Here is a 25,836-nt window from a genome sequence, read left to right as displayed (position 1 = left end):
AAAAAAAAAAAAAAAAAAAAATCACCAAAGTGGTTGTACCCATTTGTAACCCCACTTACAATGACCAAAGTCCTATTTGTATATATTCGTGTGGATATTTATTTAGTTTTGCCAATCTGATCAGTGTGAAAAATCTCATTATTGATTTAACTTATATTCCCATGATTACTTGAGCTCAGGCATCTTTTCATGTCTGTGGTGATATTTGAAAAAAAAATAGTGTCAATTCTGTTTTCCACAAGAACAGTAGTTACATTCTGAGCAGTGGTATGCACCATCTCATGAAGCAATTCTTGTATTCATGCCCTTGCAACACATTTTTATCTCTAATTAGGTCTGGGTTGTTTAGTATCAAATTTAGCTCCCTTGAGGGTATAGGACAAAAGAGGAAAGCCAGTGCAGGATTTTAAATTTACATCTGATGATCTGTAAAATGGACACTTCACATGGCTTGTGTGTGTGTGTGTGTGTGTGTGTGTGTGGCCTCAATCTCTAAGTAGTGTTCTGTAAACCAGGAAGTGCTGAGATGTAATCTTAGGGATTTTGCCCCTTGAGTTCCTGTTAGTAATTTGGGTTTCTAATGGTATAACGTGGATTGCACTGTGGTAGAACTGCCATGCCTCACGGGTTTGCAGCAACCTCAAATGCTACGGTCAAGTATGAGTCATAGCATGCCAGAGCTGGATGGCATCTTCACAATTGGGCTATCCACAGCCCATAATTGGTGAAGGGGGGAAACTAAGGCAAAGAGAGCTCAACCTGTGAGGTGGCAAAGAGCTGAGTTCCCAGTTGCGTGCTCCAGCTTGATCTGAGACCTCAGAGTGGCTGTGCGGTGTCTGGTCATATGACGATTTTCCACCTGTGCTATGACATGAACAAGGCTGCTGTTGGGAGACAATTTGCCATGGATTTGTTGAGTTTCTGCATGTCTCACGAGAGCTTTTGTCCTTTGTCTCTGACTCAGTAGTCTTGCATCTTCTGCCAGCATCTATAAAACTGCAACTAGTTACCTTGTTACTCGAAAGAAGAGTAAAATCTCAGATACTTCACAGCTCCTCAAAGTTGAAAGCAGTAGTTTCAGAAGCTACTAATAAATGTTTTGTGTGATAACAATCCTCTCATCAAATTCGTTTTGGAAAAGCTGAAGCCAAAAAAAGAATTTAAAAAAATATAGAAGGAAAGCGGGTTCTTTTCCTGTTAGACTCTTTGATAAACTAAACAGCATTATGAATGGCTCTTGGGCATGGGGCAGGGATGGATGGAGTGTGCTAAGTTTCAAGAATTATTGGAATAGGAAGCCTTGCTTCTCCCTTCCTCTGTGGGATGCTTAGGAACACTGGAAATAACAATAGAATAATAGTAGTAGAAACGGAAAGTGCGTATAATTACGAATAAGGATGGAAATGCAGTTGGGGTGCTTTTCATATCCTTTGTAAGCTAGAATGTGATAAGCTAACAGTTATGGAAGCAGTACCTGCACAGTCCTTTTGCTGGTATGCCCAAACCAAGGAAGATAATGGGATGTTGCCCAAGGGTGAGATTTTAGAGCCAAAAGGGGGTCTAGAAACAATGTCCAACCCTTCCATTTTACACATGAGGCACCAAGGCCTAGTGGGAGGAAGGCATTTACTTAGAGCCACCCAGTTCATGGGTGGTGATTTTGGCAATAAACCGTAAATGATTTTAGTCACTTTTCAGTGTTCCTCACACATTATTTGTTCTCACGTTATCGTATTGTTTTATTTATTTGTAACTCAGTTTTAAGGTTTCATAAGGCAAATAGCATTTTGTCTAACATGTAAAGCTTCTACTAAAGTGTAACAATCTATTGAATATCTACGATATTCACTAGTCACTCTTCACATCCAATACTGCCCAAAACAACTTTTTGCCATGATGAAAATGCTCCAGCCGGACACGGTGACTCACACCTGTAATCCCAGCACTTTGGGAGGCCGAGGTGGGCACATCACCAGAAGTCAGGAGTTCGAGACCAGCCTGGCCAACATGGTGAAACCTTATCTCTACTAAAAATACAAAAACTGGCCAGGCGTGGTGGCGCGCGCCTGTAATCCTACCTATTCCAGAAGCTGAGGCAGGAGAATGGCGTGAACCTGGGAGGCGGAGCTTGCAGTGAGCCGAGATCGCGCCACTGCACTCCAGCCTGGGAGACAGCAAGACACCGTCTCAAAAAAAAAAAAAAAAAAGAAAGAAAACAAAAATCCATATTGCCAGTGTCCAGGAAGGCAGCCATAAGCCACATGCGACTATTGAGCACTTGTTAACGTGGCTACTGTGATTGAGGGACTGTTTTCTTAATTTCGTTTAATTTTAAGTAATTGAAATTTGCATTTAAATAGCCACATTTGGCTAGCAGCTGCTGTTGTGAGCGCTGTAATGACGAACTGTAGTGACCATACACTACAGTGTGCACTCTAGGAATGAGGAGGAATTAACGGCTAAGGTTGGAGTCAGAATCCGAGTTATTCCTTTTTGTTGATCTATGACAAGCAGTCATGCCACTGGTGCAGGCCTGAAGCCCCGTTCACTTGTTCCACAAGCATTTAGCAAGCACCTATGTGCCAGGCTTTGAGTGGGAGTGTGTGGGTGCACCAACCACTGGCCACGTGGTTATAAGGGTCTGGGCCTGTCGAATGAAGCAAAGGACGTCATTGTGAAGGAATCAGTTTCAGGCCTCGCGAGAGTTGGTGCATGCCACGCGAGGGTCACTGCCCCATTGGCTTCTGAGTCACGGACTGCCCCGGAAGCTTCTGGGTCATGGCCTGCCCCGGAGGCTTCTGAGTCACGGACTGCCCCGGAAGCTTCTGAGTCACGGCCTGCCCCGGAAGCTTCTGGGTCACGGACTGCCCCGGAAGCTTCTGGGTCACGGACTGCCCCGGAAGCTTCTGGTCCACGGACTGCCCCGGAAGCTTCTGGGCCACGGACTGCCCGACCGTTGGGCAGTGAGGCGGCGTCTCAGCGAGGCGGCAGCCGGAGCCATGCTTTCAGATAGGAGACAAGTGAAGAGGAGGAATAGGAAATGTCGCCACGCCATGTATGTGGCTAATGAGCTGGCAACTTATGATGTGGCGTCAACTGGGTTGAATCTTGAGAGCAGCCATCCTGGATATGAGGCCGCCATGGCTGACAGGCCTCAGCCAAGATGGCGGAAATCTCTAAAGATGCGGGTCAGCAAACCCTTCGGGATGCTTATTCTCTTCATCTGGATCCTGCTGTTCGTGTCCTACTACCTGTGCTCCGGTGAGTGCTGGCTCAGGCCAGGCAGGGAAATGCTGGGGGAGGGGGAGAGGGACGGGGGGGGGCGGGGTGTGGCGACAGACTGGCACCAACCATAGCCCTTCCTGCCCCTTCCTGTCCTCTCTCCTCCCAAAGGCCTTTATGGTCCTATTCTCAGCAGTCCTTACAAAGTCCTGGCCTCTCTCGCCTGACCGCAGGAAGTCTTTCCTGCCTAAACTCACTTATAAAAGACTTTCCCTCCCCGGCTTCCCCTAACAAAAGCCTTCCCTTCCTCACTTCCAGCCACAAAATACTAACCTCCCTTGTCGCCCCTTTTTAAAAATTGAGGACAAGGCACGGTGGCTCACATCTGTAATCCCAGCACTTTAGGAGGCAGAGGCAGGTGGATAACTTGAGGTCAGGAGTCCAAGACCAGCCTGGCCAACATGGTGAAACCCTCATCCCTACTAAAAATACAAAAATTAGCTGGGCATGGTGGTGCATGCCTGTAATCCCAGTTAATCGGGAGGCTGAGGCAGGACAATTGCTTGAATTCGGGAGGTGGAGGTTGCAGTGAGCTGACATGGCGCCACTGCACTCCAGCCTGGTGAGAGAGCGAGACTCCGTCTAAAAAGAAAAAAAAAAAAGGACTGGGTGCAGTGGCTCACGCCTGTAATCCCAACACTTTGGGAGGCCTAGGCAGGCGGATTGCCTGAGCTCAGGAGTTCAAGACCAGCCTGGGCAACAAGGTGAAACCCCGTCTCTACTAAAATACAAAAAAATTAGCTGGGCGTGGTGGCATGCACCTGTAGTCCCAGCTACTTGGGAGGCTGAGGCAGGAGAATTGCTTGAACCCGGGAGGCGGAGGTTGCAGTGAGCTGAGATCGCACCACTGCACTCCAGCCCGGGCGACAGAGCAAGACTCCATCTCAAAAAAATGAAAAAAAAATTGAGGCAAAATTCATATAAGGTAAAATTAACTATTTTATAGTGAACAATTAAAGGGATTTAGTTCCTGTAAATGTTGTGCAACCATCACCCTGTGTAGTTCCAAAATATTTTAACCACCCCAAATTAAAACCCATACCCATGAACCAGTTACTCCCAATTCCCCAGTCCATAAGGGTACTTCATTCCTTTTTATGGCTAACTAGTATTCCATTGTAGGGGTATACTATATTTTTATCTAGTTTTTGAAATTTACCGAATTTGGGTTGTTTCCACTTTGGGCCTATTATGAACAATACTGCTATGAACATTTGTGTAGAAGTTGTTGTGTAGACATGTTTTGAATTCTCTAGGAGTAGAATTGCTGGGTCATATAGGTACTCCATTGATCTTTTTGAGGAAGTCCCACACTGTTTTACAAAGTGGTTGAGCCGTTTTACATCTCCATTAACAATATATGTTATCTGTCCCCCTTGTTATAAATTATAGCCATTATAGTAGGAGTGAAATAGTATCTCATTATGGTTTTGATTTATATTTTCCTAATGCCTAATGACGTTGAGCATGTTTTATATGCTTGTTGGCCATTCGTACATCTTTGGAGAAATGTCTTTTCAATTATTTGACCATTTTTAATTGGGTTGTTTGTGGTTTTGCTGTTGAGCTTTAAGAATTCTTCATATATTCTGGATACTGGACCCTTATCAGATACCTGATTTGCAAATGTTTCCTCCCATTCTGTGGGTAGTCTTTTCACTTTCTTGATAATGTCCTTTGATGTAAAAATGTTTTTAATTTTGAGAAAGTTCAATTTATCTATTTTGTCTTTGGTTGCTTGTGTTTTGGAGTCATATCTAAGAATCCACTGCCAGATCCAAGGTCATGACGATTACCCCTATGTTTGCTTCTAAGAGTTTTATGGTTTTAACTCTCATATTCAGATTGTTGATCCATTTTGAGTTGATTTTTGCATATGGTGTATGTTAAGGGTCCAACTTCATTCTTCTGCGTGTGGATAACCACTTGTTCCAGCACCACTTGTTGAAGAGACGATATTTTCCTCTTGGCAGCCTTCTGAAAAATCAGTTGATAATAGATTTAGTTCTGGACTCTCAATTTTATTCTGGTCTACCTGTCTATCTCTATGCTGGTACTACATTCTTTTGATTACTGTAGCTTTATAGCAAGTTTAGAAATTGGAATGTGTGAGTCCATCATTTTCGTTCTTCTTTATCCATACCGTTTTGAGTACTCATGGCCACTAACAACTCCATATAAATTTGAGAGTCAGCTTTTCCGTTTCTGCAAAAAGGCCATTGGAATGTTGATAGCGTTGGCATTGAATCTGTAGATCACTTTGGAAGTACTGCCATCTTAACAATATTAAGTATTCCAATCTGTGACCACAAAATGTCTTTCCATTTATTAATGTCCTCTTTAATTTATTTCAGTAATGTTTCGTAGTTTTCAGTTTACAAGTCTTTAACTTCCTTGGTTATTTTTAGATATTTTATTCTTTTGTATGCTATTGCAAATGGAATGGTTTCCTTTTTCTTTTCATATTGTTCTTTGGTGATGTATAGAAACACAGCTGATTTTTACCTGTTGGTCTCGTACCCTGTAAAATTGTGAAATTCGTTTATCAGCTCTAGTGAGATTTTGTGGACTTTTTGGATATTCTAGATATAGAATCATGTTATCTGTAAACAGAGAGAGTTTTACTTTTTACTTTCCGATTTTCATGCCATTTATTTCTCCTTATTGCTTAATTGCTCTAGCTAGAACTTCCAGTACAATATTGAATAGCAGTGATGAAAGCAGGCATCCATGTTTTAGAGGAAGCTTTTGGTTTTTCAACATTGATTATAATGTTAGCTGTTCATTAGCTCTTCATCATGTTAAGTAAGATTCATTCTGTTCCTAGATTGCTGAGTGATTTTATTACGACAGGGTTTTAGATTTTGTCGGATGCTTTTTTTGCATCAATTGAGATATGAAATTGTTTCCCTTTGTGTATTATGTTGACTGATTTTCTTAGGTTCAACTGTCTTTAGATTAGTGGGATGAACCCCACATTGTGTATAATCCTTGTAATATGCTGTTGCATTTGGTTTGCTAGTATTTTGTAGGAGAATTTTGTATCTATATTCATAAGCGATATTGGTCTGCAGTTTTCTTGTGGTGTCTTTGCTTGCCCTTAGGATCAGGTTACTACCGAACTCCTAGAATGAGTTAAGAAGGATTGTTGCTGGAAGATTTTGAGAACAATTGATGTTAATTATTCTTTAAATATTTGGTAGAAATTACCAGTGAAGCCATCTGTTCCTAGATTTTTTTTGTTGGAACATTTTATTTTTGATTTCTTTTTTACTTTAAAAAAAGTTATGGGATACATGTGCAGAACGTGCAGGTTTGTTACATAGGTATGCATGTGCCATGGTGGTTTGCTTCACCTGTCACCCTGTCAACTAGGTTTTAAGTGGTATTTGTCTGAATGCCCTTCCTCCCCTTTACCCCAACCCCCCGACAGGTCCTGGCGTGTGACGCTCCCCTCCCTGTGTCCATGTCTTCTCATTGTTCAACTCCCACTTTTGCGTGAGAACATGCGGTGTTTAGTTTTCTGTCCCTGTGTTAGTTTGCTGAGGATGATGGTTCCCCACTTCATCCATGTCCCTGCAAAGGACATGAACTCATTCTTTTTTATGGCTGCATAGTATTCCATGGTGTACATGTGCCACATTTTGTTTATCCAGTCTATTATTGATGGGCATTTGGGTTGGTTCCAAGCCTTTGCTATTGTAAATAGTGCTGCAGTAAACATACATGTGCATGTGTCTTTATAGTAGAATGACTTATAATGCTTTGGGTATATACCCAGTAATGGGATTGCTGGGTCAAATGGTATTTCTGGTTCTAGATCCTTGAGGAATTGCCACGCTAATGGTTGAACTAATTTACACTCCCACCAACAGTGTAAAAGTGTTTCTATTTCTTCACATCCTCACCAGCATCTATTGTTTCCATACATTTTAATGATTGCCATTCTAATTGGCTTGGGATGGTATCTCATTGTGGTTTTTATTTGCATTTCTCTAATGACCAGTGATGATGAGCTTTTTTCCGTATGTTTGTTGGCCTCACAAATGTCTTCTTTTGAGAAGTGTCTGTTCATATCCTTCACCCACTTTTTAATGGGGTTGTTTATTTATTTTTTGTGAATTTGTTTAAGCTTCTTGTAGATTCTGGTTATTAGACCTTTGTCAGACGGATAGATTGCAAAAATTTTCTCCCATGCTATAGGTTGCCTGTTCACTCTGATGATAGTTTCTTTTGCTGAGCAGAAGCTCTTTAGTTTAATTAGATCCCATTTGTCAATTTTGGCTTTTGTTGCCATTGCTTTTGGTGTTTTAGTCATGAAGTCTTTGCCCATGCCTCTGTCCTGAATGGTATTGCCTAGATTTTCTTCTAGGGTTTTTATGGTTTTAGGTCTTACGTTTAAGTCTTTAATCCATCTTGAGTTTACTTTTGTATAAGGTGTAAGGAAGGAGTCCAGTTTCTGTTTCCTGCATATGGCTAGCCAGTTTTCCCAACACCATTTATTAAATAAGGAATCCTTTCCCCATTTCTTGTTTTTGTCAGGTTTGTCAATGATCAGAGGGTTGTAGATGTGGGGTGTTATTTCTGAGGCCTCTGTTCTGTTCCATTGGTCTATATATCTGTTTTGGTACCAGTACTATGCTGTTTTGGTTACTGTAGTCTTGTAGTATAGTTTGAAGTCAGATAGTGTGATGCCTCCAGCTTTGTTCTTTTTGCTTAGGATTGTCTTGGTTACACGGGCTCTTTTTTGGTTCCGTATGAAATTTAAAGTAGTATTTTCTAGTTCTGTGAAGAAAGCCAATGGTATCTTGATGGGAATAGCAAAGAGTCTATAAATTACTTTGGGCAGTATGGCCATTTTCACGATACTGATTCTTCTTATCCATGAGCATGGAATTTTTTTTCGTTTGTTTGTGTCGTCTCTTATTTCCTTGAGCAATGGTTTGTCGTTCTCCTTGAAGAGGTCCTTCATGTCCCTTGTAAGTTGTATTCCTAAGTATTTTATTTTCTTTGTGGCAATTGTGAATGGGAGTGCACTCATGATTTGGCTCTCTGCTTGTCTATTCCTGGTGTATAGGAATGCTTCTTATTTTTGCACATTGATTTTGTATCCTGAGACTTTGCTGAAGTTGTTTATCAGCTTAAGGAGTTTTGGGGCTGAGACGATGGGGTTTTCTAAATATATATAATCATGTCGTCTGCAAACAGAGACAATTTGACTTCCTTTCTTCCTATTCGAATAACCTTTATTTCTTTCTCTGGCATGATTGCTTTGGCCAGTACTTCCAATACTATGTTGAATAGGAGTGGTGAGAGAGGACATCCTTGTCTTGTGCTGGTTTTCAAAGGGAATGCTTCCAGCTTTTGCCCATTCAGTATGATGTTGGCTATGGGTTTGTCATAAATGGCTCTTATTATTTTGTGGTGCTGAGAAGAATGTATATTCTGTTGATTTCGGGTAGAGTCTTCTATAGACGTCTGTTAGGTCTGCTTGGTCCAGAGCTGAGTTCAAGTCCTGAATATCCTTGTTAATTTTCTGTCTCGTTGAGCTGTCTAATATTGACAGTGGGTTGTTAAAGTCTCCCACTATTATTGTGTGGGAGTCTGTCTTTTTGTAGGTCTCTAGGAATTTGTTTTATGAATCTGGGTGCTGCTGTATTGGGTGCATATGTATTTAGGATAATTAGCTCTACTTTTTGCATTGATTCCCTTTACCATTATGTAATGCCCTTCTTTGTCTTTCTAGGTTTAAATTTGTTTTATCAGAGACTAGGATTGCTTTTTTTTTTTTTTTTTTTTTTTTGCTTTCCGTTTGCTTGGTAAAATTTCTCCATCCCTTTATTTTGAGACTGTGTATGTCTTTGGGTGTGAGATGAATCTCCTGAACACAGGACACCAATGGGTCTTGGCTCTATCCAATTTGCCAGTCTCTGTATTTTAATTGGGGCATCTAGCCCATTTACATTTAAGGTTAATATTGTTATGTGTGAATTTGATCCTGTCATCATGATGCTAGCTGTTTATTTTGCACATTAGTTGGTGCAGTTTCTTCATAGTGTCTTTGGTCTTTATATTTTGGCGTGTTTTTGCAGTGGCTGGTACGGTTTTTCCTTTCCATATTTAGTGCTTCCTTCAGGTACTCTTGTAAGGCAGGCCTGGTGGTGACAGAATCCCTTAGTATTTGCTTGTCTGTAAGGATTTTATTTCTCCTTCGCTTATGAAGCTTAGTTTGGCTGGATATGAAATTCTGGGTTAAAAATTCTTTTCTTTAAGAATATTAAATATTGGCCCCCACTCTATTCTGGCTTGTAGGGTTTCTGCAGAGAGATCGTTGTTAATCTGATGGGCTTCCCTTTGTAAGTAACCTGACCTTTCTGTCTTGCTGCTCTTAACATTTTTTTCTTCGTTTCAACCTTGGTGAATCTGACGACTATGTGCCTTGGGGTTGCTCTTCTCGAGGAGTATCTTTGTGGTGTTCTCTCTGTTTCCTGGATTTGAATGTTGGCCTGTCTTGCTTGCTAGGTTAGGGGAAGTTCTCCTGGATAACATCCTGAAGTATGTTTTCCAACTTTGTTCCATTCTCCCCTTCACTTTCAGGGACCTCAGTCAAACGTAGGTTTTGTCTTTTCACATAGTCCCATATTTCTTGGAGGCTTTGTTCGTTCCTTTTCAATCTTTTTTCTCTAATCATGTCTTCATGCCTTATTTCATTAAGTTGATCTTCAATCCCTAATATCCTTTCTTCTTCTTGATTGATTTGGCTATTGATACTTGTGTATGCTTCACGAAGTTCTCGTGCTGTGTTTTTAAGCTCCATCAGCTCATTTATGTTCTTCTCTAAACGGTTATTCGAGTTAGCAGTTCCTGTAACCTTTTGTCAAGATTCTTAGCTTCCTTGCATTAGATTAGAACATGCTCCTTTAGCTCAGAGGAGTTTGTTATTGCCCACCTTCTGAAGCCTACTTTGTGAAACTCATTCTCTATCCAGTTTTCTGCCCTTGCCAGAGAGGAGTTGTGATCATTTGGAGGCGAAGAGGCATTCTGGTTTTTGGAATTTTCAGCATTTCTGCACTGGTTTTTCCTCATTTTTATGGATTTATCTACCTTTGATCTGTGAGGCTGAAGACTTTTGGATGGGATTTCTGTGTGGGGGTTCTTTTTGCTGATGTTGGTGTTACTGCTTTCCGTTTGGTAGGTTTTCTTCTAACAGTCAGGCCCTTCTGCGGCAGGTCTGCTCGTTTGCTGGAGGTTCACCCCAGACCCTGTTTTCCTGGTTATCACCAGTGGAGGCTGCAGAACAGCAAAGATTGCTTTCTGCTCCTTCCTCTGGAAGCTTCATCTCAGAGGGGCACCAGCCTGATGCCAGCCAGAGCTCTCCTGCATGAGGCGCCTGTCAACCCCTGTTGGGAGGTCTCTCCCAGTCAGGAAGCACTTGAGGATGCAGTCTGTCCCTTAGCAGAGCTCGAGTGCTGTGCTTGTAGAACCCTCCTTGTCAGGGTCCACTGCTCTCTTCAGAGGTGGCAGGCAGGAACGTTTAAGTCTGCTGAAGCTGCGCCGACAGCTGCCCCTTTCCTCGGGTGCTCTGTCCCAGTGAGATGGGAGTTATATCTTTAAGCCCTTGACTGGGGTTGTTGCCTTTTTTTCAGAGATGCCCTGCCAAGTGAAGAGGAATCTAGAGAGGCTGTCTGGCCACAGCTGCTTTGCCACACTGTGTTGAGTTCCACCCAGTCCTTAGCACAGTCAGGGGAAAGCCGCCTACTCAAGCCTCAGTAATGGCGGATGTCCCTCCCCACACCAAGCTCAATTGTCCCAGGTCGACTTCAGACCTGCTGTGCTGGCAGGGAGAATTTCAAGCCAGTCATTCTTAGCTTCCTGGGCTCTGTGGGAGTTGGACCCACTGGCTTGGCTCCCTGGCTTCAGCCCCCTTTCCAGGGGAGTGAACAGTTCCGTCTCACTGGGGTTCCAGGTGCCACTGGGCTAAGAAAAAAAACAAAAACAAAAAAAATTCCTGCAGCTAGCTCCGTGTCTGTCTGAACAGCTGCCAGTTTTGTGCTTGAAACCCAGGGCCCTGGTGGTGTAGGCACATGAGGGAATCTCCTGGTCCGTGGACTGCAAAAACCGTAGGAAAAGCATAGTATCTGGGCCAGATAGCACAGTCTGTCACAGCTTCACTTGGCTGGGAAAGGGATGCTCTGCTCCTTGCACTTCCCAGGTAAGGCGGCACCCCACCCGGCTTCTACTCACCTTCCATGGGCTTCACCTACTGCCTAACCAGTCCCAATGAGATGAACAGGGTACCTCAGTTGGAAATGCGGAAATCACCCAACTTCTGCATTGGTCTTGCTGGAAGCTGCAGACCAGAGCTGGTCCTTTTCAGCCATCTTGCCAGCAGATGCCCCTGTTTTTGTATTATTATATTGATATATCATAGTTGTATGTATTTTGGGGTATATGTGATATTTTAATATGTATATACAATGTGTAGTGATCAAATCCAGGTAATTGAGATATCCATTACCTCAAAAATTTATCTTTATGTTGGGAACATTCCAATTCTTCTCTTCTAGCTACTTTGAAATATAAAACAAATTATTATTAACTATAATTTCTCTGTTGCAAGGGAGGTTTTGTTTAGTGTTTCAATCTCTTTACTTGTTATAGGTATTTTTTGAAAGGTCTTCCCTCCTTAACCTCCCTTCACAAAATACATTTCCTTTCCCTCCTTTCAGAAATGACTTTCTCTCATAGATGGCTTTCCTCCCTCATCTCTCCCAAGGCCTTCTTTTCAGTACCTCCATCACATGGGACTAACCTTCTTCACCGCACCACTCAAACTACTAACCTTCATCATCTCCTCTCTTAAAGCTTTTCCACCCCTAGACTCACTTGCTAACCTCCCTTACTTCACCACACATATTTCCTCAATCACCTCCCTTCACAAAAGTCTTTCCTTGTTCATTTCCCCTCATGAAAGCCTTTCTTTACTCATCTTCCATCACAGAGTCCTACCCTCCCGCATGTTCACTCACAAATGGCTTCCTTTATCTCTCTCTAAAGGCTTCCTACCACACTTCTTCTGAAAAAGTGCTTACTTTCCTCACCTCAGTCATGGAGGCCTTTAATTCCTCAACTCTCCAGTAAAATTCCTTGTGTTCCTTCACAAAGACCTTCCTCCCTCATCTCCTCTCATAAGGGCCTTTCTTCTTTCACCTCCCTCATGAAATAATAACCCCCTTCATCTTCTCTTCATAGTCCTTTCTTCTCTCACCAATACATTCCCTGCCTCACCTTTGCTTATATAGTTCCAACCTCCCTTATCTCTCCTCACAAAGGTACACCCTCCATCTTCTCCTTTACCAAAATCTTCTTTCCATGCTCTCCCCTAACAAAATTCTAACCTCTTTCACCTCCCCTCACAAATACCTTATCTTCTTTCATGGTTACCTTTCCTGCTTTCTTTACCCTCACAATTGACTTCCCTCCCTGCTCAAAGGCCTCCTTCCCTCAAGTCCCCTCAAAAACCCTAACTTCCTCACCTCCTTTCCCAAAAAAACTTCCCTCCTTCACTTATCATCACAAAGGCCTTCTCTCTTTTACCCTTACAAATACCTTCCCTCCTTCATCACCATTCCAAAAGTTTTTCTTGTCCTTCAATCAAGGTCCTTTCATTTCTCACCTCCCCACAATGACTTTCCTTTGCTCACTTCACAGGCCTTTTCTCAAAAGCTTTTCATTCCTTATCTCACAGAGCCCTTTTCTCCTCTCTTCAAGTCTTCAGTCCCTTACTTCCCTTCTTTTACCTTATATCATCCTCTCCCTCTCTAAGCTACCTTCACTAAGGCCTTCCCCTCTCCCTCAAATTCCTTCCCTTACTTCTTTATTTACCCTCTTCCAGGCCTTCACTCACTCTCTCTCAGAAGCCTACTTTCAGCTCTCCAAAAGTTCTTCTCCCCACTCAAGTTTTCCTTCCTTCATCACCCAAAGGTACTTTCCACTTCTTCCCCAAAAGCCTTCTTTTCTTCCTTCTACTTAATGATCTTTCTGCCTCACTTGCTTCACTCAAAGTCTTTCCCTCCTCCTCCAGATTCTCCCAACCTGAACTGCTTTTCCTTTTCCTACAACCTTCTTTCCTTCCATAACCTTCCTAAGTCTCAGATGGTTTTCTCAAAACAGCTTTCTCAATATTACCCACAATGGCGTGCCTTTTCTCCCAACCCCCTCACAAACGTATTTTATGTTCTCATCTGCACAAAGGCCTTAGATTTCCCACAGTCTCCTGCCTTTGAGCTCCAGACCCAAGCCCAAAGACTTCAGCATCCCCACCTCAATCCCAGTGGCTTCTTTCTCCCTGCTCTCCCTAGATGTTTTCCATCTTCTCAACCAAGGTCCACCCACAGCCAAAGAGGGAGGCAAAGATTGGGCAGTGGCATCACAACTAAAAAGAATAGAGACTTCTATACACTATGTCACAACTACATGGGTTTATAGGTTTTTGTGAGGAATGAAATTCGAAGTTAAATAAAATATATGCTGTGTTTTATCAATTATTTGAAATAAGTTAGAAAATATGATTTCTGTTCTTTGAAAAAATATTAAGGTATTTTTAATAATCATTTACAAATCATAATGTTACTACAAATTATTCAGGTTTATTTCTACTATTTATCTAAAACACCAAAGTATTTTTGAATTACTGAATTTGTAATAGTACAATACTAAAAGTCTTCTTATCCTCTAAAAAAGTAAGCTGAAAAACAAAACTATAAATTGTGTATTTTTTCTTAGTCAGTGAGTTCTTCATTTTCTATTTCTATTTTGAGTAGAACTCCCACGCAAAAAAGAATACTGTCTAATTCAGTGTGATTTCTTTATTTCCAGGAGTACTTTTTCTATTATAGGTCTAACATGTTTTCTCCTAAAATAATCTATGACTCATTCTTTATATTGTTAGATTTCCTAGATTCTCAGGAGGTAATACGTGACTGTATGAATTAAATTTAATTTGCGTTTAAAATTATTTCACTTAATTAACGTAACAAAATGCACTTGTTATGGGTTAAACTGTGTCCCCTCACCAAAAACAGTTGCAATTATAACCCCAATACCTTATTTGTGATCTTGTTTGGAGATAAGGTCTTCATAGAGATAATCAAGTTAAAATGAGGTCATCTGGAGTGTATTTTAATCCACTATGAATGGTGTCCTTATAAAAAGGGGAGACTTGGACACAGAGACAGACACCCGTACAGGAAAGACTATTTCAATCTGCAAGCCAAGGAGAGGCCTTTCCTCACAATCCTCAGAAGGAACCAGCCCTACTAACACCTTGATTTTAGACTTCTAGCCTCCAGAGGTGTGAGACAATAAATTTCTGTTTTAAGCCACCCAGTTTATGGTATGTTATTCAACAGCCCTAGAAAACTAATATACATCAGAAGGTAAAATAATTGTCCATGGTCCTGTAGAATTATGGCGAAAGCGAAACATATGGTTCTGACATTAAAATTCCCTTTCTCATTTCTAGACGGACCCTAGTGAATTCTCTTAGATTTAATGCTACTAAGAGGAGTTGAAGTTGAGTGACCTGAGGTAACTCTGGGATATACCTCCAGTTTGTATTGTCATTTGCATTCCCAAGCCACATTGCCTTTCAAGTTATATTTATGCAGAAGACGTACAGACCAGTGGCATACAGGATGAGGAGAGAAGCAAACTGTGGACTGGGAGTTTGATTCCACCAATAATCTGTAACCTATTCAGTCAGTCCTAATTGCTCATCCTTTTCAGGGAAATTTAAAAAATGAGAAATAAAGATGGACTAGTAGGTAATATTTTCAAATTGCCTTAGCTCCATGGACAAATCTCAGTAACTAGTTTCTGTATCATTATATTAGAATACTTTATTTATCTGATATCCTTGGGGAGTGAATGAGGCATTACACATAGAAAGTCTGGCTGCCTGCCGTGTACCTAATTGATCACGAGACTAGCTTTTGCTTTAACCCTGTGTACATGTGGTGTAGTTGGAGGAGCCCTAAGCTAGGAATCAAGAGATCTAGGTTGCCCTGATTGTTCACACTAACTTGCTGTGTGACCATTGATGAGTCATTTTACCTCTTTAGGCTTCAGTTATCTTGTCGAAAAAATGAAGAAATTTCACTAGGTGGGCATTTCTCCTGTTCAGTCAAAATGCTTGGTTATCTTAATAATACCAGTCATTCATATTTTCCTTTAAGCTACCTTACTTTTTTACATTAATATATTTATTTAAAAAGGGAACTATACCATAGTTATAAATGGAAAGTTGACCATATTTGCGATTAAGAAAGTTATTAATAAAAATAAATATCCTGAAAACAAAGTAATGATATTAAATTTAAAGTTGTAAGCAATAAAAATAAACAATGAAAGACGTAACAAACTATTTGTTTTGCATTGTATTAAGCACTTCACATGTGACTTCACTTAATCCTCATAACACTTCAAAATAAATATCACCATTTTGCAGATGAGTAAACTGAGGCAACGAGAAGTTTACTGACATGCTCAAGTTCACCAACTAGTATGTGGCAGAGTCAGGATACAAACTCAGGTCTGTTTGAGGCCAACACCCAGAAAGATAGTGGCATAGGTAGACCCTCAACTTGAAGCCTCAGCAAAATCCTTTAGAAACTGATACAGTTAGCCACTGCTTTTTCTGTCTCCTCACCCTGTCATTCAGTTTCTCATCTATTAGATCTCACTCCAGAGCGGGGGTGGGGGGGGGGCAACATAATTTGTAAAATGAAAATACAAGATCTCTCATTCAAAATTCATGGATTTCAAAATGGTGATAGCAAAACATTAAACCAAGCATGGAGCTCCCCAAGTGTGGGGCCCTGTTTGACTGCACAAGTCACATATAGTTGAAGCTCTCTGTCTGCACTGAGTCTGGTGTTTCTTTTCCGTTGAAATGTAGTTAGATTTTTAGTCTTTTATTTGTAACAGGGAAATTAAAAATTAAAAATTCTTTGTGACAAGGAAACATAATTGGTTCTTTAATATTTTCTGCTACCAATTTAAAAGGCTGACTCCTAATCTTTTATTTGCTGAACATGCTAATGAGTGTAAAGATGCAAATTAGAGGCAAAGAGGATGACATTATTCTTCATATGAAAAATAATGGAGGAGGGGAAAAAGGCTGGAGGCTGTTTGGGTAGAGAGGAAGACCTGAGAAAAAGGCTTGTGTGCTAGCTGGTGGGAGACTTTGGAGAGAGTTAAAGAGGAAAAGGAGGCAATCGTCCCAGGGAAGAAAGAACAGGGACGAAAGTTTATAAAGCCTAAGCAAAAAGAACAAAGCTGGAGGCATCACACTACCTGACTTCAAACTATACTACAAGGCTATAGTAACCAAAACAGCATGGTACTGGTACCAAAACAGACATACAGACCAATGGAGAAGAACAGAGGCCTCAGAAATAATGCCACACATCTACAACCATCTGATCTTTGACAAACCTGTCAAAAACAAGTAATGGGGAAAGGATTCCATATTTAATAAATGGTGTTGGAAAAACTGGCTAGCCACATGCAGGAAACAGAAATTGGACCCCTTCCTTACACCTTATACAAAAATTAACTCAAGATGGATTAAACACTTAAATGTAAGACCTAAAACCGTAAAAACCCTAGAAGAAAACCTAGACCGCTCCATTCAGGACAATGGCATGGGCAAAGACTTCATGACTAAAACACCAAAAGCAGTGGCAACAAAAGCCAGAATTGACAAATGGGATCTAATTAAACTAAAGAGCTTCTGCTCAGTAAAAGAAACTAGCATCAGAGTGAACAGGCAACCTATAGAATGGGAGAAAATTTTTGCAATCTATCCACCTGACAAAATGCTAATATCCAGAATCTACAAAGAACTTAAACAAATTTACAAGAAAAAACAAACAACTCCATCAAAAAGTGGGCAAAGGATATGAACAGACACTTCTCAAAAGAAGACATTTATGCAGCCAACAAACATATGAAAAAAAGCTCATCATCACTGGTCATTAGAGAAATGCAAATAAAAACCACAATGAGATACCATCTCTCACCTGTTAGAATGGCAATCATTAAAATGTATGGAAACAACAGATGCTGGAGAGGATGTGGAGAAATAGGAACGCTTTTACACTGTTGATGGGAGTATAAATTAGTTCAACCATTGTGGGAAGACAGCATGGCAATTCCTCACAGATCTAGAACCAGAAATACCATTTGACCCAGCAACCCCATTACTGGGTATATATGCAAAGGATTATAAATCATTCTACTATAAAGACACATGCACACATATGTTTATTGCAGCACTATTTACAATAGCAAAGACTTGGAACCAATCCAAATGCCCATCAATGATAGACTGGATAAAGAAAATATGGCACATACACATCATGGAATACTATGCAGCCATAAAAAAGAATGAGTTCATGTCCTTTGCAGGGACATGGATGAGGCTTGAAGCCGTCATTCTCAGCAAACTAACAGAGGAACAGAAAACTAAACACCGCATGTTCTCACTCAGGAGTTGAACAATGAGAACATATGGACACAGGGAGAGGAACATCACACACCAGGGCCTGTCAGGGGGTGGGGGGCTAGAGGAGGGATAGCATTAGGAGAAATACCTAATGTAGATGACGCGTTGATGGGTGTGGCAAACCACCATGACCCATGTATACCTATGTAACAAACCTGCACATTCTGCACATATATCCCAGAACTCAAAGTATTAAAAAAGACAAAGTTTATAAAGATTTGCCATATGGCAAGTGATGTCAGCCGTGTTTGGTGTCATGGTAGGTTTGATATGTTACTCATATTTTTTTCTTCTACACTTTCAAATAAACTCATAGCAAACATTAATATATCCGTAAGTATTCATATATGTTCCACCTAAAATTCTTATGTACTGCTAGTGGTAGACTACACTTTGAGACATACTGCTCAAATTAATTTAAAAATAATTTTCTTTCAGAGTATGGAAGAAACCAAAGGTGGAGGGCAGGGTAAAATATATTCTAGACTTATGGTTGAGACTGCCACTGATGTTGCTCATCTTAGTTAAGATATTTAATTGTCGCTTTCATTTCAATGCCCATTGTAATGACCAAGATCTATAAAGGGTGAAAACCTGGAGAACCTAGAAAGTTTCCATCTGGCATCTATATGCCAGAAACTTGGAGGGTTCTCTGAAAGATAAAAACATGATGGAGAGAAATCACAGTAACTTGTGTTTCATGTCAAGCCAAGGGCAAGCCTGTCCAGCAGGGGCTGGAGGCTAGGGCACTCTGAGTTGGGTACTCTAAGTTGGGGTATCAGTATTCTAGAGGAATTCCAGAGAGCACATAACTTGCTGAATATAACTTAGAATGGAGACTCGGGTCTCAGTGTGCTACTGTCAGCCAACACTTACTTCAGATGGTGTGCTGAATCAAGTGGCAACAAGGACAGCAAATTGACGAAGGGGGACACTGAGCAAACAAGCAGCAATATGGAACTAAAGTCTTGTCAAGGTCCCTTCCATCTGTAGCTCCGTTCTCATGTCATGTAGGACAGAGGGTTCTCTGATCTGGCAAAGTGTGCCTAGCAACATTAATCTCATTTCTTGTCCTTGTGCTGGACAAGAAATGTCCACTTTCTTTCTTCATAGCACTCATTACAATTTGTAATTACTTAATTTGTTAGTGGTCTGTCTTCTCTACTGCTTTGTAGTAAGCTCCATGAGGGCAGGGATCTTGTCTGACTTGTTCACTGATATATCCTCAAAACACAATATAGTGGGTGTTCAATAATGAGTAAGCATTAGTAGAAAACAAGCAGGACAAAATGGACTATGTTTAATATTGTCAAGGTGTAATATATAGTGAAGATAAAATTGTCATGATTGAATATTTATGCATTGTTGGAATATATGAAACAAATAGTTTTAGAAATTTAAGTAGAAGTCGTCAAAACCACAATCATGGCAATCATGGTGAGATACTTTAATATTTATCTTTTAGTCCTTGACAGAAAAATAAAGATACAGAGCATTTGCATAATATAATTTAGCTTGATTTAACATTTATAATAGAGTTCATTGTGAGAGTACACATTCAAATGTATGTGTATGGAAGTCGCTCTCATTAAAATGAGAAAGAAGATATTATCATTGATATAAAGGAGATGTAAATATTACAAGTGAATAGTCTTATGATTCCATGCTAATAATTTCTTTGTAAATAGATGATTTCCTAGCAAAATAAAAATAACAAAATTAACTGTGACCATGAAGAAGCAAAAGATAAAGAACTACCCCTCTCCAAATAATGAAGACTCAGACTTTTTCTGGATGAGTTTTCCCAAACCTTTAATGGATCAAATCATTCCTATATTGTTTCATCTGTTCTAGTCTAGAAAAAACAAGAAGCTTCCTAGGTTATTTTATGAAACAGGTATAACTCTCATGCCAGAATTTACAGATGTAGCACACACAAAAGAAAACTGCAGACACACTTCACTTAGGAGGGTTGAATCATGAATCCTATATGAAACATTAGCACTTGTGGACTTTGTTCAAGAATGCAAGAATATTTTAATATTGGCAAATATATTAATAATATTCAATAATTAATAGGCAGGGGGAAATATCATCATGGCAGTAAATATTAAAAGGATTTGATAGAATCCCAGTTCTATCCCTGATTCAAAATGAAACAAAATAACAACAGAAAATTTGTAGAAAACTACAACTAGAGAAATACATCCTTAATTTAATAAAGGGTATCTATCTTACACCAGCAGCCAACATTATACTTAATTATGAAATACCAGCACATTCCCATTAAAGTCAGGAATGACTCAAGAATGCCCATTATTATGCTAAATGACGAGTTAATGGATGCAGCACAGCAACATGGCACATGGATACGTATGCAACAAACCTGCACATTGTGCACATGTACCCTAAAACTTAAAGTATAATAATAGTAAAAAAAAAAAAAGAATGCCCATTATTATGGTTATTAATCAACATAGTTTAAACATTTCTAGGCAATACAGTGAAAGAAGAAAAATAATTCACCTGTTAGTATTGTAAAGAAAAGAGACAAAGTCATCTATATTTAGTGATAATATTGTTGTCTATGTGGAATGAAACTGAAGAACAGTGAGAACTAACGAGAGTTAACTAAGGGAGTAAGAAAATACATGTATAAAAATCAATAGCTCTCCTACATACCATCAATCCACTAGAAAATGTGGTGAAATGGATTATGTTCACAAAACAACAAAATATATATGATGCCTGGGAATAAATGTACTGAGAAAAGTGCAGGGCCTAGCTGAATACAATGATAAACCTTATTCAGGGACATAAAAAGAGACTTGAAAGAACAGAGAAACAAAACTACTTAGGTGAAAAAATTTTGTAACATTATCAATTCTCTCCAAATGAGTCTACATTTAATTGAATTCATGCCTAGCACATGGGACACACAATAAAAGATTTTTGAATGAATGATAAATAAGTGAACATAATTACCATAAAATTTAGAATTTTTTTTGACTTGACAAAATGATTTTAAGGTTCATCTAAAAAATTCTCAGAGCTGAAAATAAAATTTGATAGTGGGGACAATGAAAGGATTACCAGATCATTTATTAAAACATAATGACATAAGATAGGCTGGGCGCTGTGGCTTATGGAGGCCGAGATGGGTGGATCACCTGGGGTCAGGAGTTTGATACCAGCCTGGGAAACATGGTGAAACCCTGTCTCTACTAAAAATACAAAAATTAGTTGAGCATGATGGCGCATGCCTGTAATCTCAGCTACTCGGGAGGCCAAGGCACAAGAATCACCTGAACCAGGGAGGCGGAGGTTGCAGTGAGCTGAGATTGCGCCATTGCACTCCAGCCTGGGCAACAGAGCGATACTCTGTCTCAAAAAAAAAAGAAAGAAAGAAAAGAAAAGATAAAATAAACAATAACAATAGTATTGGCACATGAATAGATAGATTGGTGGAACAGAATAGAAAGTCAAGAAACAGATCTATGACTAAGGATTTAGAATGTGATGATGTTATCGTAAGTATAATAGAAAAGGATGGATTTAATAAAGGGCCTTATGACTGCTGGAAAAATTGTATCCCTAGTCCACAACACACTCCAAAATATACTCCTGGTGTATTAAATATTTGAATTTAAAAAGTACAACCATGAAAATGTTGGGAGTATTAGAGTATGGAATGCCTTTATAGAGGTAAAAATAATAAAGGAAGAGATTAATAGATTTAATTACATATAAAATTTTAAGCTTCTGAGCTTCCCAAGCACCATAAAAAAGTAAGGATAACCAATTACCTTGAAAAAATATTTTAAATATGTGGCAGATTAAGAGTTAAGTTCTCTGCTATGCAACACAATATGAAAGATGTAAGCTCACTGATTATGAAAGTTGCAAATTAAAACAAGATATTTTGTTTTATTTTGGCCACCAAATTGGCAAATAATAAAAAATGGAGAAGTGTCAGAAAACTGGCACTTGCCTGTACTACTGGTAGAAGTGTATTTTGGGGTAGCCATGCTGGAGGATAATTTGGACATATTCAAGAGCCACCATGCCTTAAGAATTTATCTTAAGTAATTTTTCATGAATATTTGCAAATATATACAGCTTCAATGATAATCATTGCAAGCTAATGATAATGTAATGATAATCATTGCAGCATTCTTTATAACATCAATAAATTGTAAACAACCTAAGTGTTTTCCTATGGAGAAATTGCTAACTCAGTTATAATAGAGCCGTATAATGGAATTCTGTGACATTATTAAAGATAGTTTTGGGAAATATTTAATGCTATGGACAAATCTGTGTTATCCTCTTCTCTCATGTAGGAGGGAATTGTGTAAATAAGACTAAAAACCAATTCTTTAAAATAGTGAGAAAGAAGGATAAGGAAGGTTTTACTGTATGTAAGGCCTTGATTTTTATCAATATATATGCAAGCCAACATATTTTCCAAAACTTTCTGTGATGGGATCTGATTTAGTTGGAATACATACTGTTTTCAGCTCATCAGTTGATTAGGCCTCTTAATGCCGTTTGTCAGAGGTAAGTTTACTACTGTAAATCAGCTTACAACAATGGCATGTGTCAGCCTATAGGTTAAGCATTTGTAAATTTAACACTTTTTCAGTTTCACAACAAAATTGCATTCTGATTATTAATAATGCTTAAGCTGTTATGAGATGAAAGTATATCTGTTAGCTGTTTGACATTCTATAATTAATTTAAGCAAAGGCAATTACTATTAAAGGGTCATTGAAAGTGATAAATGCTTTATATGTTGGAATTAGTAATTTTACTTCTTCTTAAGGGTCCTCATATTTTGTGCTTCCAAGTGGATGTATGCTGCAAAACAGTGAAAATGCTAATGGCCAATCTCTGGAAGAAGATTCCGCATGGGAAGCTTTGCTGAATTTTTTCTTTCCAACAAGTAAGTTCTTGTTTGATTTTTTTTCCCCCTCTAATGTTCTTGTTTTGAAAACAGTAATTAAATGTTTAGGAAGCAGTGTGGTGTATTGGCACTGGAGTGGGACAGAGCTGAGTTTGGATCCTGGCTCTGCTCTTTGGCTTAGGCAAGACAATCTCTCTGAACCTCAGTGCCCTCATCTTTGAATTGAAAATATTTACCACAAAGAATTATGAGGATGAACTGAGATAACATTCATAAGGCATTTCATAAATGTTTGTTACTGTTTATAAAATACTTTTCCTTTGCAAATATCTAAATCTTTCACAATTTACCTGAATGGCATTGCCTGAAATGTAGTCACTGATCCAGTATTGTGAAATTGATGTCTTCTGTGGCATTAGTGAGGGTACTGTGTGACTGATGTTATGGAATATGCCAGATGTTTTCCCATCTATTTTAATGATAGAAATCCCAGGTTTCAAGTCTCACCGTCTTTTTGTGATTCTGTATATAATGTGTTTATCAAGCACATTGTGACTCCTGAGAATTATTAACCACAAATAAACACGTTTCATTTTGTATAGCATGTGGTGCCCTTTCAAGGAGAAGCTTCATATAAATTGGAATATGTGAAGTACAAAGATAAAGTTCTTATGAAAAGTCATGCAGAATTTATTCTAACAAAATTTGATATACTCTATAAGCACAAAATTATATCTGTTTTTCAATTCCAGGCCTTACCACTGAATTCTTTAGTGAACTTGAAAAAATCTCTTCATGTTTCTTTATGCTTGTTACATTAAGTTTAAAATAGGCATCTACCAATGAGAATAGCAAAATAAACAAGTTCCTTAAATAAACTCAAAATACTGCCATGGTCAAATTGAGTAAATAAAAAAGAAATCTGAGAAGGTGTTATGTCGTATAGGCTGAAAGAATGCTTTGAGTGCCAAAGTTAGTCGTAAACAATAACTAATGATGATTTAAGCTTTAAAGCTTATGAAAACAACAGATGTAAATGGTCACATACTTACCTATAATAACTACATTGTACAGTCACTGAAACCACCTGTAAAAATGGTCCGGAAAAGATATCTGCATTTCTCAAATATTTCTCCAACCTGGTGCAGGAAAGTAAGTCAGAATCAATTATATGAAGTAAAAATTTTGTCCGACGAAATGAAGTTGTGCCATTTTAATAGAAACATCTGACCTAGGTTGATTCAAAAAGTGATTAAATATTTATAAAATGTACATACTGTCTTTGAAGACAATAACTACAGCTTCATAAAACGTGAAATGTTTTTAACCAATTTATTTCCTCCCCCACGTAATTGAAAATAAACACCCTTACCACTTAAGCATGAAAAGAAAGTTCGTTGTTTTGTCATTAGGCTATTATTTGTAAAATATTTATCTCTTGCAGATTAAAATGATAACCTTGACACACAGTGGCAAGGAAGCTTGAGAGATCACCTGATCTTTCTCCCTTTGGACAAAATTATATACTTAAACCTGACAAAAAAAATTGTTCTACCTTTTTGATTCTTTAAAATTACCAATGCCTCTTTGTAATTTGAGCCTGAAAGTTAATTTGTTTTTGTTTTTTTGACACAGAGTCTTGCTCTGTTGCCAGGCTGGAGTGCAGTGGCACGATCTCGGCTCACTGCAACCTCTGCTTCCCAGGTTCAAGCAATTCTCCTACCTCAGCCTCCTGAGTAGCTGGGACTACAGGCACGTGCCACCACGCTCAGCTTTGTATTTTTAGTAGAGACAGGTTTTCACCATGTTGGTCAGGACGGTCTCGATCTCTTGACCTCGTGATCCGCCCGTCTTGGGCTCCCAAAGTGCTGGGATTACAGGCGCGAGCCATCGCGCCTGGCCCGTGTTAATTTTAATATCTAGCATAAAGTCCATCAGATGCACTTAAAGCATAAATTAACAGATGATCTTAGAGATCATATAGTCTAGTCTCTTCTATGATTTAACCCTAACCCTAACCCTCTCTTTAGCATTTCTGGAAAGTGGTGTTTGAACGGTACCCACGGTGAGAAACTCAGCATGCAAGGAAATCCATCCCATCTCTGAGTAGTCCTGACTATTGTCACCATTTTCTGGCTGTTTGACACCCAGAACCTGAACACTTGATGCAATCCAACCTAGGGGAGAAGAGCCACTCTGGGCCTAGCAGAATTGAAGAACAGATTACTTAGAATATAGAACAACAAGTAGGATAAACTGTCATGTCTAAAATGTTTGGAAAATGAGTATCTAGGCCACTTGGTAGTGCATTAAATTTTTGATCTTGCATAAGTTACTTTGATCCTTTATTATTTTTAAAACAGAGGTTGTAAAACTCAGTTTGGGAGTTTGTTGCAAAGATTAGTAATAAAGTGTGTAAAGCAAGGTTCCCAGCCCAAACAGGTGCCTAAATAATGGTAGATATTATTATTTTTACCTTGGCTTCAGCAATTGCCAATCTTTAAAAAAGAGGAATGTAGTAAAATATACTGAGGTTAAAATTTGCATAAAACAATTACATTGTTCTTTGCTGATGTTGAAGTGCTTTAGTGATTATAAAATATCAGTTACTACTTTTAAGTTTGTAATTATTGATAGTATAAGAGATTGAACTAAATCTATTCTGGCCTTAACACGTAGACATACTGTGGAGGTTTTTCTTTTTGAATGAAAATCTGATATCGTGCTTTTTAGTTTGTATTTGTTTCTTTTATAAAGCAGGATATTATAGAAAATAAGCTATTTGAGCTTGCAAGTCTTTTAGATTCAGGTATGTACGAATTTATTGCAGTTGCATGAATCTTGGTGTTAATGCCATAAACATTGCCTGTTTAAAATTATAGAGTCATAATTTAAGGGTGAAACGAAGAACCTTAAAATATATTGTAGTGCCAATATGATAAGTGTTCACAAAAAGTAGGTCAATACCAGTGTATCACTTACTTTAGTCACTAGCAGCAAAGTGTGTAATTTTTACTTACATTCATTCTCATTGATGCATTCAATGAGTTTCTGTAGCTTAGTAACGTTAAGCCGGAGG

At 39.0% G+C, this 25,836-nt stretch overlaps 1 protein-coding gene across 2 annotated transcripts in view; it reads left to right on the top strand.

Moving 5' to 3' along the window:
* Window positions 1–2,875: 2,875 nt before the first annotated feature.
* FMR1NB (FMR1 neighbor) overlaps window positions 2,876–25,836 on the top strand; it is a 41,755-nt gene continuing 18,794 nt past the window's right edge. For both annotated transcript variants that reach the window (XM_058441824.1, XM_058441826.1), the window contains exons 1-2: window positions 2,876–3,261; window positions 22,677–22,796. In XM_058441824.1, the coding sequence (XP_058297807.1) occupies window positions 3,000–3,261; window positions 22,677–22,796 (382 nt within the window). In that variant the 5' untranslated portion in view covers window positions 2,876–2,999. The remainder of the gene's footprint in view (window positions 3,262–22,676; window positions 22,797–25,836) is intronic.

Source organism: Hylobates moloch, unplaced genomic scaffold (assembly GCF_009828535.3).
Source record: "Hylobates moloch isolate HMO894 unplaced genomic scaffold, HMol_V3 SCAFFOLD_7, whole genome shotgun sequence".
NCBI classification, from domain to species: domain Eukaryota; kingdom Metazoa; phylum Chordata; class Mammalia; order Primates; family Hylobatidae; genus Hylobates; species Hylobates moloch.
This window is presented reverse-complemented; position numbering and strand designations above follow the sequence as displayed.